The 14,507-nt window shown below is 35.8% G+C and overlaps 1 protein-coding gene across 1 annotated transcript in view; it reads left to right on the top strand.

The window, feature by feature from the left end:
- Positions 1-1,862: 1,862 nt before the first annotated feature.
- The window catches only part of NC2alpha (negative cofactor 2 alpha), a 31,208-nt gene continuing 18,563 nt past the window's right edge, over positions 1,863-14,507 (top strand). Inside the window, exon 1 of the mRNA XM_081725918.1 lies at positions 1,863-2,021. Coding sequence (XP_081582044.1) covers positions 1,980-2,021 — 42 coding nt within the window. The 5' untranslated portion in view covers positions 1,863-1,979. The remainder of the gene's footprint in view (positions 2,022-14,507) is intronic.

Here is a 14,507-nt window from a genome sequence, read left to right on the forward strand (position 1 = left end):
CAATCTAGGGCGCCGATTTCTCTGTAACTTTGGGGATCCATTCAGATGCAGAAGGTATATATGAGGGTTTTAAGATAAACTGAATTCAAATTGTGCAAAATATTGTATATTTATAAATAGAATGCGGGGTCCACATGAACTTTGAGGGGGCTGCCCCCGGCCCCCTGGATCTGTGACCTTGACAGATCACCGTGATCACGATAAGCAATGAAGAAATGGTTGGAATATAAATATACCAGTTGTATTAATAACACACTGCCAGCTCTACTGCCAGAGTTCTGCGCTCAGGTACACGCATAATCGGGGATTCCCCGAAACACACGCATGATGGGAATTTCCCGGTGCAAACGAATGATCTGCAAGCCCTCACGCAAACAAAAAAAGTACATTATTAAGCAAGTGTACAAATAGATGTAGGAGGAAGGAGTGTTTCGTCGCTGATTTACTCGACCTTTTCTCTCCTATCCACTGTTAAGTTTGAGTTGCGTTTCTTTAGCACTAGATGGTGAAGAGCATTGCCTCATTTACAGGTTGTTTTCGCGTAGCATTTTTCGTTATATTTCTTAATGTAAGACGACCAATGTCACTATTCCAAGTGAACATTTTCATTTTCCGGAAAATTTTCCGTCTTCCGTTTTCCGGAAAATTTTCCGTTTCCGATTTTCCGGAAAATTTTCCGCTTCCGTTTTTCCGGAAAATTTTCCGCCTTCCGATTTTCCGGAAAATTTTCCGTTTCCGTTTTTCCGGAAAATTTTCCGTTTCCGTTTTTCCGGAAAATTTTCCGTTTTCCGATTTTCCGGAAAATTTTCCGTTTTCAATTTTCCGGTTTCCGGAAAAAATATTTTCCGTTTTTCCGGAAAATGTGGCCATCCCTAATATATATATATAAACAATTAGCCCTAAAGAAAAAGTCAATATAATATTTAAATAAGGGGTTTCTTAATCACACTAATAAAGACAAAAATAAACTATAAACGGGAGCTAAATAATAAGGATAATATTTAGATATAGTAGGGAAAACTTGCTCCTTAGTAAACAACTTAATTGCATCTGCAAAGGGCTGAGGTACCACAAATCCCTACTTTATTTGGACCTCGTCGAATCTGAATATATCCTAAAACCCTTCGCTCCAATAGAGTTAAAAATGCAACTCAAATTAAAACCTAACCTAACCTAACCAAAATTAAATAAGAAATAATACCTATAATATAATCATAATACACTATTACCTGGATTCACTACATCCATTATTAGATCCTAAATCTAATGCACTTCTCTGCCAAAGTAATTATTAATTTTTTTTATTCCTCAGTAATAAATATTAGTACTTAGTCCTTTCTGTTTTCTTATTCTGAATTATTGGCTTTGCCCGTTCTATTCATATCAATCCATCAACTGGCTTTACTCGTTTGTTTGGTTCCACCATCTTGTGGTCTCACTGGATCCGCCTTTCGGTCAAACGGATACTTTCCGTAACGGTTTGCGTCTACAGAAGGTAAAATTTCCGATAATCGGAATGTCGCATTTGCATACCTTGTTCATTTTTTTGCCTTGCGTTCGTGTACGCAAAAACTAGAGAAGATTGGTACGGAATTGTCGCCTTTCCTAAATCAAGCTTCCTATCAAGGTTTCGATCCTTTAATTTCACTAAATAATTCATTTTTGGAGCGAATCATTTCGAAATTACTCATCACTAGTTGTAACATTTCGTATTCTATAATGTACTCCTATACTATCTACTTTTAACACGTTTATATGTAATACTTTTATAAATTTATTTATCCCTTCCTCTTATTTTTACTTATGCCCAACGCTATAGCTTGCCGAAGAGCATTAAATTGGTGAAGAAGAAGAAGAAGAAGAAGTAGTTGTAGAGTTAAAGGAGGATGCTGTGAATGGTACGAAGTAGGGCGATAAGTGAAAAGTGAAGGTTTATTTCGTGTGTTACTTTCCCTAAGCCTTTTGTAAATTTTTTACTAATGCCGAGCAAGAAAAAAAAGTACAATTCTAGGTTTCCACCTGTAAGTATTAATGCACTGAGACTTACATTTGGAATTTGTGTGCAAATATTTATTAGTTCGTGCTGTATTCACTCAGTAAATAATTGAAATGTATTTGTTTTGCAAATATGTCTTCTATGGTAAAAGTTGCTCCTCCTGTTGTTTTTGAATATTCGTTTTATCATTTGACAGTGCTTTCTTCTAGAATAAAACCACCTGCCTGGAACTGAGCAATGGATTTCGAAGTTTAATGTATCCATAGCGTTATATAGTCCAGTGTAGTTGATAGTTATAGTGTGGCAGATTTGATGTCAATCTTGCGTTGATTGAAATTAGTGTTTCGTGGATTCACGTGCACGTACGAAGTATTGAGGACTTCACTGAAGTTCGTAATGTAATAAATGTGGGCCAATTACTTTTTGTTGTTTTGTTTTATCTAATGGAAAGTCTTATTTACTTCATTTTCTATTTGATAAGTTGCAGTGTTTCTTTCCTTTGTAAGGTTATCAATGGTGCCACTGGCATTAGTTCAGTTTTTAGGTAGATCATTTGGAGTATGCTTAGCATAAGGGTTCCAGAAGCACGTAAAAATCACAAAGTTACGGGTGAAATGGATGATGCAAGTACTTAGACGTAACATAACGGAACTAAATCTGACCTAAGCTAACTTAAACTAACCTAATGTTAGAAATAAGCGAAATTCGGTAAAAGTTTACTTAGGCCATTTCATTTAATTGAATCGTTCAATGAACAGGTTCCTCGGAACAGTTCGTAAAATATCACCTGGGACAAGTTCCTTAGGAGTAGAATCGGTTAAAAATTATGGTGGTTCCGACTATAATGATTCAACTATTATTTACAACATTCATATTTTAAGAATTGATACATATAGAACTAAGCAAATTTCGTATCGTATCAGTTCTAAACGCAACAAAACTTAAAATACATTCCATATTAAATAATAGATGAAACTACAGCAAGAACCACCAAAATTTCATAACAAAAAAAAAAAAAGCACATGAGAAGGCAAGCCCCCCAAACCCACCTCTTACAAACGGAAAATAAATTATACACATGAGGGGAGCACGCCCTCCTAACCCTTTTCTAACCCCATTACAGTTTAAAAACGGCATTTAACGTCCAGTGGAAATTTCACAAAACTATACACTTAAAATGAAAGAACAGCAAACAAAAAGAATTACAACTTAAGGACAAAATAATTAAAACCAAATACCTCATATTTCAATACCGAACTAGAGCCTCAAAACAAACTTCTCTGCAAAATTTTAGCCAATAAGAAACTGTTCTTCCGCTTAACAAACAGCCAAATGAACATTAATGTATAATGTTTTCATAATTCGTAATTCCTGACTCAAACATAACAAAATAAAAGAATCTGACGTACTTCCATCTTAGATCCACTAATAAAGCTGCCAGTTCGCACAGACAACTGCTTGAAGTAAAAACATTGATGTTTATAACATAGAAAGTACACTCTTAACCGATTATATCCTAGTGTGTTTAATAGCTTCTGCTCCTTTTCACAGACACCACAAATCCTTTTAAGGTTTAATACACTCACATTGAAACAAAATCTATAAGCACCAACATCATTTCCGCAAATTAAGGTTGTTAGCTTATAAAAATTTAAATTTCCTATGACTTTTTCATCACGAAAACCTCTACGTCATTCGACATTGTACGAACACCACAGCAACGAAGCAGCAATCAAGAAACCACGTATAGTATTGAAAACTGTCACACAATATCCATAATTTCCCGTTCAAACAAAAAAGCATCTTGAACCTTGGACCACATGACTTCCTAGAAGCAATCGAAGTTAGCGGAACAGGTAAGCTCTTAAAACCGGAATCAAAAGATCGAAAAAATGAATAAAATGGCTATAGGAAACTCTTTCCCGAAATTCTATTATTTTTTGGAAAATTATGCTGGACTCCTACACTAACATAATATAACCTAAACTAATCTAATGTGAACAGAAACTACCAAACTTGTAACATTTTTTAGATAAAAAACTTGGACCCCTTCTGTAAATATTAGGCCGATCATTTAGTACATTAAATGGATTTAGTATAGCCCGCTCCTCCCAGTGATTTTTAACGAATAATAGTGATTCTAACGATTCATATTAGTTTATAATGAATCGGAATCGCATATTATAAAGATTTAAGATGTAAATCTTGTGGTAAGGAAGCTTCAGTATAAGTAGTAGTAGTAGTAGGAGAAGGAGGAGGAGGAGGAACGGGTTAGAAGCTCGGCAGGGGTTGGTTGGGTTCTGTTCTCGATATAAGTAGTAGTAGTACCGGTATTAATAGTAGTAGTTGCTTCCAGTTCCGGTGACAAAGAACTGGGGGGAGCGGGCTATACAGAAGCCCATTAAATAAAGTTCATAAGTCATGTCACATCACTTTCTAAGTGAAAAAAGGTATTGCTTATTGCAGCAGTAAAAGAATTCACTCGTACCGTTCAGATTGAGAGTGCCCAACTAAGGTAAGGTTCTAGAATACAGGTTCCACCGTTTAGGTTAGTAGCTAGATTTTTTCCTTTCTGTACCAGAGTTTTAATATTTATTTCACGTAGTATTGCCCAGTGAGTGAAGGCGTGTTACATCCCCGCAGGGCACGTTGTTTTGTCTTTATTACAGCTCAGTAGGAAGGGGGACCTATGTTCTAGAACCTTGTCCTCAACTAACCATATCAATCTGCGATATAGTAGTTTATTTTAAAACTGTCATCTAAGGCCTTAAAAGAAAACTCTATTGAATTTGGCACTTGTCCAAATTTTCATCGGGAATAGAGATGAAGAATATTGGAATTACTTTATTAAAATGCTTTTTAGATCGCTTTCTTGCTAACAATTATTCAAATGCAGCCCTCTGTACCACAGAGGAGGCCAGAAGTTTTAAGACTTGAGTTAACTTAGGGTAGGGTAGATCAGTTTAGATTGGATTAGGATAGCTTAGTTGAGACTGGTTTAGGGTAGGTTGTGTTAGTTTAGTAGTGTTAAAATGAGTGAGTGCATATGAAAGAGAAATGTCTAGGATATTAATTTTCACTGTCGGAGTATTTCTACATAATGTAAGAATCAAGTATTTCATGTTTACAAGTGTAACGTTACTAGTGTCAGACCATTACAAGGATTATACTAGGGTTGAAATAACTGAGTGCATATCAAAGACTGCCCGTGTAACACAGCATTTCTGTAAGATGTATAAAACCTGTATTTTATGTTTACAAGTATATACTTGTTATGTGAAAACGTGCGAAACTATTGCAAGTATTCTAACCAATGTGATTTTATGCGATACCAAGTATTGCATGGATTATCCTCATTTATGTGCTTACCTTCCGTTGCTGACGCAGCAGCTCCCTGCGGTCGCACTACCGTGTGTACCCACTTAGCGAGTTTTTTTTTTTTTTTTTTTCATCATTTTTGTGGCATACGTTAAGACGCGTATTTCCATAAGAGGAAATACATCCGTTTACATGTATTATTAATCTATGCGCAATTATTTGGACATGTACCAGCCTAGTAACAGTCCAGAACGTCGTAGGAAAATAATTAAAGTAAGAGAAATGATTTTTTTTGGGGGGGGAGAGTAATATAACGGGGTATTCTGCACCTGCACCCGTATTTACTGTAAGGTATAAATGCAAGACAAGTTTTAGCATCTATTCCAATTCAAGATAGGGCGAAACTGATCTGGGTGCGTTCGTATTAAGCAGGCGCGTTAGTAACCGTAAATATTTGCTTGTATCTTTAATAGTGTGTAAAGGTACCAACTGGCAGTGCTAATGTACGTGTGACGCAATTGTGTGTGTTTGAAACAATTTGTTTTAGTGTCTGCTTATCACTTTCAGTAAGTACCAGTACGATTTCATAGTACGAAGCATTCTTTTTAATGTATTTAAGTTGTTTCAAGCTTTACATGTTAGTCAAAATGATACACTCACTATGAATATTAGAATTTACCTTGCACTTTTCTTCTTTCTTGGAGTATAATTTCATGGTAACTGAGTGTATTTTCAATGGTGTATCAACATTAATACAGGAGTTAGATGTTTGCCACCTACATAAATAAGTTCGTTAAGTATTACGTTGCCTTTATACATTAACTGATTTTACTTGTACGTTTCCTACGATTAAAAAAAAAAAAAAAAAAAAGTAACCTCCGTCTTATCCTGCAGCTAGAATAATATATCTTTATCTCTGATTGCATATTTGCTGCCCTTTCATATTCAGACTCGAGAAGATAGTGAGTGAGTGTGGCAAGCTGTGAAATAATTGCGGTTTATGCCAAACACGGCTCAATGTTTCGATTCACTGCTTCGATTTCAAGTAATTCGAATTAGTGAACTGTCAAACTAAGTACAATAAAGTGGGACAACGTAACAAATAATAATGTATATTATGTAATTCTGTCTATAAGTATTAATTCTACCTAACTGCGCTTAGCCTAAAAATTGTGAAAAATGACAGAAATTGATAAATTAAACCTTAAATTTTGATAGATGCAAAATATGTACAAATGGAAAATGTTTTATAAGAAGTGAATTCTTGAGTGATCCAGTTCTGTTGAGAAAGACAGTAGCATGAACTGTCAGATCAGACCCAGAATAACTTAACGCAGTTTAAGGTTGGTTCTCAATATTTACCTGTAGTACTTTTTTTTTTTTTAATTAATAAAAATGCATGTTATTCTCTTGAAATAGGTAATCTAACTTAATATTGTATTTTAATTTAATAATCTATTTTACTCATCTGTACCCTGTTCTACTTGTGTAACTTTATGGATAGAAAGCATATTAGTAAGTATGGACGAAGCATGTAAACCAGCGAAGGAAAATAGAAAAAATATTCTCCTTCATTTATTATATTAATAAAGTATACAATTATGAATATGAGTGTATACTATTATGAATGTAGCTTACATATACACAATTCATCATTGAACGCTTTTACCCGTAACCATAATAAACACTAACATCATTACTTAGCGTCCATTTTGGAGGTCGCGGTAATTCAGTAGTAGAGCTTTCACCTCTGATGTGTGGGGTTCCTGGTTCGATCCTAACTCGCGCCAAGTGAACTTTGTTGTGGGCAAATTCTGTGTGCGTGGGTTTTCTCGGGGTTGTCTCACTTTCTTCATTCCACCATTTCATTCATTTTTCATCATCACCGTCTCCTTTGGCCTACATGGTATAATCGCGGGACATAAAACTCAAAGATTTCATTTCATTTCATTTTAATATCCATTTTAGTTTTCTCCCTTTGTAATTAGGAACATTACCTTTATAAAGTGATTACATCCTAGGAAAGGTAATCAGAACGAAGTGAGTAAAGACAGACATAATATGAGATTTCTTCCAAATTATCGTAAAACCATGTCAACAGGAAAAACTTTAATACGGAAAGTACTTTCCAATCACCATGACAATGAATTCCAATTATGAACGTCCATACCTTGTTGAACGTTCTGGTGATTTAAAAATAAGTAAAATAACCATTTTAAATTTCTCCGGTAGTCTCTGGCATCTTTTTCGATGTCTTCTACGTGCTGGTAGCATGTGAGTTGTCTTTTTTTTTTTTTTCAGTGGAATCCTTTATGAGAGAAAAAGTAAGTGAAATCCTCGTTTTGTGAAGTAAGGATTTCATTCCCTCCCACCCCTCATAAATGGTCCTACAGAAACGCAAAAGCACACACACGTAATCGGTTACCAGTAAATAGAAGACATTGAAACAGATCGCTGTACATGAAAATGGTAATAGATAGGGACAATTTTTACTCATTGTGTCATGGAAACATACATACCACTTCCACCTATAACATACTATTAAAACAGAAAGGGAGAGGTTGAAATTTACTAGTTTTTGCGCCTTCAACAACTCTTGGACCGCGCCCGCCGTGATTAGTTGCGCACACGACAGAATAAAGTTGCTTATAACTCAGACACTATTAGTCCTATACTAATATAAGTTTTTTGAAAGAGCATAAAATGACGAAATACTTTTAGAGGAAACATGTTTCCAAATTCGACCTTATAAAGAATCTGTGGCTAAAAAACTGACGTCAAGCGCAACCGATACTGAGTAAAAATGAAAATAACAAGAAAACCATTATATTTAGCTCCAAAATGCACTGAAATTAAGTTGTAGAAAACAATTAGACAAACAAAATGAAAAAAAAAAAAAAATCGGATGCTTTAGCTCCATTGGCTACGGAGATACAGTGAATAATAGAAACGCCTAAATTTTCGGCATTCCCTCCTCCTCCCCTCCCTGAGGTGTTTTTTTCTGGTATCTGGCATTTTTGAAATCAGTGATGGTTATATATTAAAAAAATATCGGATGCCAAATTGTTACATGATTAACCTTAAACTCGAAAAGTAGAGCATTTTTACCAAGTTGATGCCTAGACTATATGGAAAATAATGAAAATCTTGCTGTGAAAAACGTTGACATTGGTTTTGCTATTGCCTTTAAGAAATGTCAGTTATTAACAGCTTTGGACACTTTGGATTTTCATCGAAATTGCAAAATGTGTGCAGGGATTTGTTCTTAAACTCCCGGAGAAGTTACTTTTAAATTATAGACTAACTAGAGCTCTTCCCTGTTTGAATCTTAATATTTCTACAGAATGTTATGTTAGAGTCAATTGCATGATGTCTCTCGTAACTCCGCTAATTGAAAATAACCGGTTAGATGGCAATAGAGCAGATCAAGTTGCAGGGTTTGCTCAAGTGGGCCATCCCGAAAAAAACCACTGGGTTTTTTTCGGATTGGACCCACCTTACAACCCACCTGGGTTTTTGAGCTTTTTGTTAGTATATTATTGGTAAACTAAGATGAGCACCTTGAAAGTGATTTTTATCAGATTTTGAACTTTCCTTCAGCGAATTAGATGCTTTCACGTTAAGGTATACAGCAACATTCAACATAAGACCTTTATGAAGTTCTGAATGCACTGAATAATAATTAAAAAAAAAAATGATAAGAAAGCTTTACCTTGGCTTGAAATAATTATAGAATAAATTAATGTATGCTCATAGTCTATTTGAAGTAAAATATGCAATTTTATATTTTAGAAAATACTTTCTGTGAATAGTGTGCTCGCCTCGGAATACGTTATCCCTTATACGTTGACGGGTTTAAGGCCATAGGTGTCGATACAACAGTAAATATGTAAATACATTAGTAAAACTATTAGTATTATTTCTTACCTTTGATGATAACGCAACTATTCAGTAAAATTTGGTTTTCCAGCAACAATAGTTCAGTTCAGTCATTTATTCCTAATAACTAACTCACTTCATGGCCTATGGAACCCGAAGGTTCTATCTTTAGCCAACTGGATCCAGTTTCTACTTTGTATTCCTATTTCTGCGAGATCTATCTTAATATTGTCCTCCCATCTGCGCCTAGGTCTTCGTAATGATCGTTTTCCGATTGGTCTTCCAGTTAAGACTTTGAAAGCGTTCCCACTTTCTGCCATTCTGGCTACATGACCTGCCTACCTGAGCCTCCTAGATTTGATGACCCTAACAATGTTTGGTAAACCATATATATTATGTAGTTCCTCGTTATTAAGTTTCCGCCATTCCCCATTTCCGTTCCTCTTGGATTCCGAATATTCGTCTCAGGATCTTGTTCTCAAATACTTTCAGTTTACGTTCTTCCCTCAGAGTAAGCGACCATTTTTCGCAACCATGCAGAACAACAGCCATGATTGGCGTTTCATATATTTTAAGCTTCAAACTTCTCGACAGAATTAGCGACGACAAGAGATTTTGAACAGAATAACAACACGAATTCCCTACTTTTAGTCGACATTTCATTTCTTCGTGAATATGGTTTTCGTCTGTTAATATTTCTCCTAGATATCTGAAAGTATCCTCTTTATCAAAAGTATTATTTGATATGTCATTTGTTGCTACTCTTCAAATAAGCATTCTGTAGAATCAACACCAGCAATAGTGTAAAAATTGTCAAATTTAAGAAGCTTAATGCTCGGAGCTCCGAAAACTACGTAACGCTTACCATTACAAGTGCTGAATTCAAACTTCTGTACTAATGGAGGTTTCAGTGAACAGTAAAGAAAGCTGCATTTTTGGGAAAAAACCGTCTTGCAATAAGTGCTTGGGAAATTCCCGTTATTGAACGCACAAAGTATCGGAAGTGAACTTCAACAACAAAACCATTTACGAGTATTTTACGTTGGAAAATATTTATTTAATTTAAGACATTTTGAAACATTTATTGTATAAAACATGAATCATATCTTTGTTTTAAATGAATATATTTGGTATTCATATTTGGCGAACGTCAATGAGGCTCCTGAGTTGACTCGGTGTACATTTGTTCGTTTGTCTGGCTGTACCACACACACTATAGGGTACAACTTTAAATTTTCAATTTACGAGCACGATTTACTCTAAATTTCCTCATAGATTTTGGCGGCATACCAACGTAAAATTTTCTATATGGCAGCCATTTTTTAAAAACATTGGGTATCCACGCTACAGGGAGCAATTTTTAGACTTGAAATTTTGAGGGTAGAATCAGGAGACATTCTAAATTTGATGTATAGATTTTGTCGGTGATCGAATGTCAAATTTCAAAATGGTGGCTATTTTTTTAAAACTGCAGTGAATAGAAAATTGTTGCAAGTTGCAACAATGACAATCTTGAAATGTAAATCACATTTTAATACTTTTACCCCAAAGACATTGAAATATTTCGATAAAATCCAATTAAACCCGAAAAAACCCATAAGGGCCCAGGTGGGATGTTTTTTCAAAAATACCCGGGTTTTTTCAAACCTTGTCAAGTTGTGACTTAGTTCGAAGAGTTTCGTTAGAATCCGGATTCCAACACAATTATGAGTCAGTATTCTAGAACTGCACAGTGTTTGGATGACTTTTGGCCAAAATATTTGGATACTTCAGAGTACAATGATTTTAAAGATGTTTAAAAGATCTTGAATTTCTCTCATGAATATTCAAATTTAGAAAGAGGATTTTCAATCAATGTGGAATATGTAGCAGATAATTTAAAAGGACAAACTTTAGTAGCACACAGGCCTGTTCGATTCACTAGTTTCTTCTGATGGCTTGAGAAACTATCCATAAGCAAATCCACGATTCATTATGCCCCAAATGCTCGTACTCGTTTTGCAGAAGCAATAAACCAACAATGAGAGGAAGAAAAGGGAAAAAAAAGCGAGAAGAAGCTGAAGACAGGAAAATAAATATCATTTTTACCGAGTTTGAAGTTAAGAAGACAAAAACAATCTTGTTTAAATAATAAGAAGAAGAACTTGGCCACTCACTTCTCTTTGAAAAGCGCTGAACTCTTATTTACAGTTGGGGGGCGCGGTGGCTCAGTGGTAGAGCGTTCACCTCTGGTGCTTGGGGTCCCGGGTTCGATCCCAGCCCCCGCCAAGTGAACTTTGTGGTGGACAAACACCGCGCTCGTGGGTTTTCTCGGGGTTCTCCCGTTTCCTCCCACTTTCTTCATTCCACCATTTCACTCATCTCTCATTATCACCGTCTCCTTTAGCCTAACCGGCATAACCGTGGGACGTAAAACTTAAAGATTTCATTTCATTTTTCTTATTTACAGTTAGGATTAAATCAAACAGGTGTGGAGGTTTTTTCTTTCTTTTTATTTTATTTATTTATTTCTAATTGTGAATTTTCTACGAACGGTTGGCAGAATATGGTCATCTAAAGCAGGATGGCTTGCCAAGATTATTTAAAAGGAATGTACGTATATCCACCAGTTTCGATTAGTGTCTCAGGATAACATATCCCAAATCGGAAGGTACCAAATCAGGTGATGAAGGTGGGTAGGGGCCAATCCATGGTGGCAGTCGTGAATTGCTGCAATTGTGCTGACTGACTTGTGGCTAGAGGCATTGTCTTGATAGACAAGCACACCTTGTGTCAGTTTCCCACGACGCTTCTACCGAATATTACCAGGCAGCTGTCGTGGAAGACCTGCATAGTACTCCCTAGTTACTGTTCGCCCCTTTGGAAGATAATCCATCATCACTATCCCTTCCGAATCCCAGAAAACTGTAATCATTACTTTTCTAGCTGAGGGCACTGACTTAGCCTTTTTATAAAGGGTGTTTCCATTGCTTGGAACTTTTTACTGGTTGGTAATGGTGGACCCAGGTTTCATCTACAACTGTTATGAATCGAGTGCGAATGACATCTGGATTTGTCCATAAGATATGAATATTGTCCCTTGAAATGTAGCGTTTAATGAGCTTTTGATTAGATGTCAAAAGTTTTGGCAGCCATCTCGCGGAAACCTTCATTCCCAGATGCTAGTCATAAGTCGGTCAACGCTTGCAGTAGATATGTTCACTGTCTCATCAATCTGCCCAAAGGTCATTCGCCGATGATTCATGATGGTTTCGTGCACTTTGTTAATGTTCTCCTGAGTTAGTGCTTCCACGGGCCTTCCGGATCGAGTGTCATCTTCAATGGAAGTTCTGCTGCCCGTTTCTTCACTGTGGCATGTGAAGGGCCACTATCACCTAAAGCAGCAACTACATGTCGGGCGTGGATCTCCTTTCTAACTTGGCCTTTCTAACCTTTCTTGTGCAGATATTCAATAACAGTTCGCTTTCAATTTCTCCATTTGGTCACACTTTGTTGACTCTTCTGTCTTTATGGACCTGTACAACATAATAAAAAGTCGATATTAGTACAAAATTTGATATTACATCATAGTAAAGTTCAATAAGTACGGCCTAAAAGTATTATACTAGGTTTCAAAACAAGAAAGCCTCGATTACTGGAAATCCACAGAACACCACCCACGCCTCTGACCCTTGTCAACAGGTCATAAATCTAAGAAAATAGGAGATCCTCGATTAGAAGGAGTAAAAGGTTATTAAACGTCCCGTTTTCTCCAGATTCCTTTTATTTAATTTATCTTAAAAAGTAATAACATTATGTCTTTATTCCTCACTTGATTTTTTTTTCTTTCTTTTTTGTTTCTTCTATCTAATGACATCGGACATCTGGCAACATCCACCAACTACTGTCCTAACAGGGGTTGGGTTGCCCTTTTGGTAGCTGTGTGAGACAAGGCTCTTATGTTTTGAAACGGACAATATTCTAATATTCCTTGGTTAGGCGTAAAATTTATGAATAACTATCGTATATAACGAAACTTTCATCATGTAACTTGTATCAAGAAACATATGTAATTTCTTGCCTGATGCAGGAATTTTTAGTAGATAAATGTTCTGTAATTTCTTAATAAAATAAGTTGTATTTGGTTTTGTATTATTCATATTTCTAGTTGACTAGGGAAAAGTATATTACTTCTGTATCAGCATTGTCACGTTTTCTTGGTTTTCGTTCTGCCAACATGGTAAAATTTGTATGGTTAATTCCATATCAGAGAAAATTTGAAAAAAAAAGATGTTCCGGAAAACTGAGAAAAGTCAGAGAATTCTTTCCCATGATTTTTGTCGCTATCCTGTACTGGGTATATCAAGGTACCTAAAACGAAGCATTATATTTAGTATATCAGTGTTCAGGATTTTACAGTGACCGTTCATAGCTTAGCATGGCGAAATCGCACGCACTTATATCTATATACCTATAGCTATATATATTGAACATTCTGCGTGAACTTAAGAGTTATTGCGAATTTTTGGCCCGGAGGACTTTACGCGACAGTGTTTCGGCCGTGAATATTAGTTATTGATTACGTCTTTGGGCGAGGCCGTATAGTTGAGTAATTTTGGAAATTTTAAATAATTAGTTATAGTATCAATCAAAGTATCAAAAAGATATTTTAGTAACTATATCTATCTATAATATCAAAGATTCTTATGTGTCCGATTCTGTATGGGTCATTAAATTTAAAGCCTCCTAATTTCAATGTGTGGAGGATGTTACAGTTTACAACCCACAATTTCAAGAAAGTTTGAAATTCTCAGTGGGGGCTCAGCCTACTATATGCCGGTTGATTTTTTTTTCTCATATGCAGACACTAATAGGAAATGCACACAAACTCTGTTGTATGCTCTTTTATATCATCTGTCTGCTGCAGCAAGTTCTTTACCACGCTCTGTTTGTCTTCGTGACTCCTCACTTTGTTACAAATAGTATTACTAACCATCCGGTTTTTATAACACCTTTCGTTTAATCTTTTTATTTGCAAGAATTACAGGTGTATATTTTTAGCTACAGATATGTTGGTAAGTTAATTATTTTGTAAAATTAGGTGGGGACTTGTATAGGGTGTTTCAAAACAACACCTACAACGTTTGGGAGATGATTCCTGACACCAAGATAAAACAAAAAGTATAGACCAACCTGGGTGCACAAATGCTTCCTTTCGGAATTATAAGCTGCCGAACACATGAAAAAATGAACTTTAAAGGTCCATAGCTCCAAAACTGTGGGAACTACCGTAGTAGGGTCAAGACTTTACTTAAGAACTAGTATGTGCCCTATC

This window comes from Thermobia domestica, chromosome 9 (genome assembly GCF_964235325.1).
Source record: "Thermobia domestica chromosome 9, izTheDome1.hap1.1, whole genome shotgun sequence".
In the NCBI taxonomy this organism is placed as follows: domain Eukaryota; kingdom Metazoa; phylum Arthropoda; class Insecta; order Zygentoma; family Lepismatidae; genus Thermobia; species Thermobia domestica.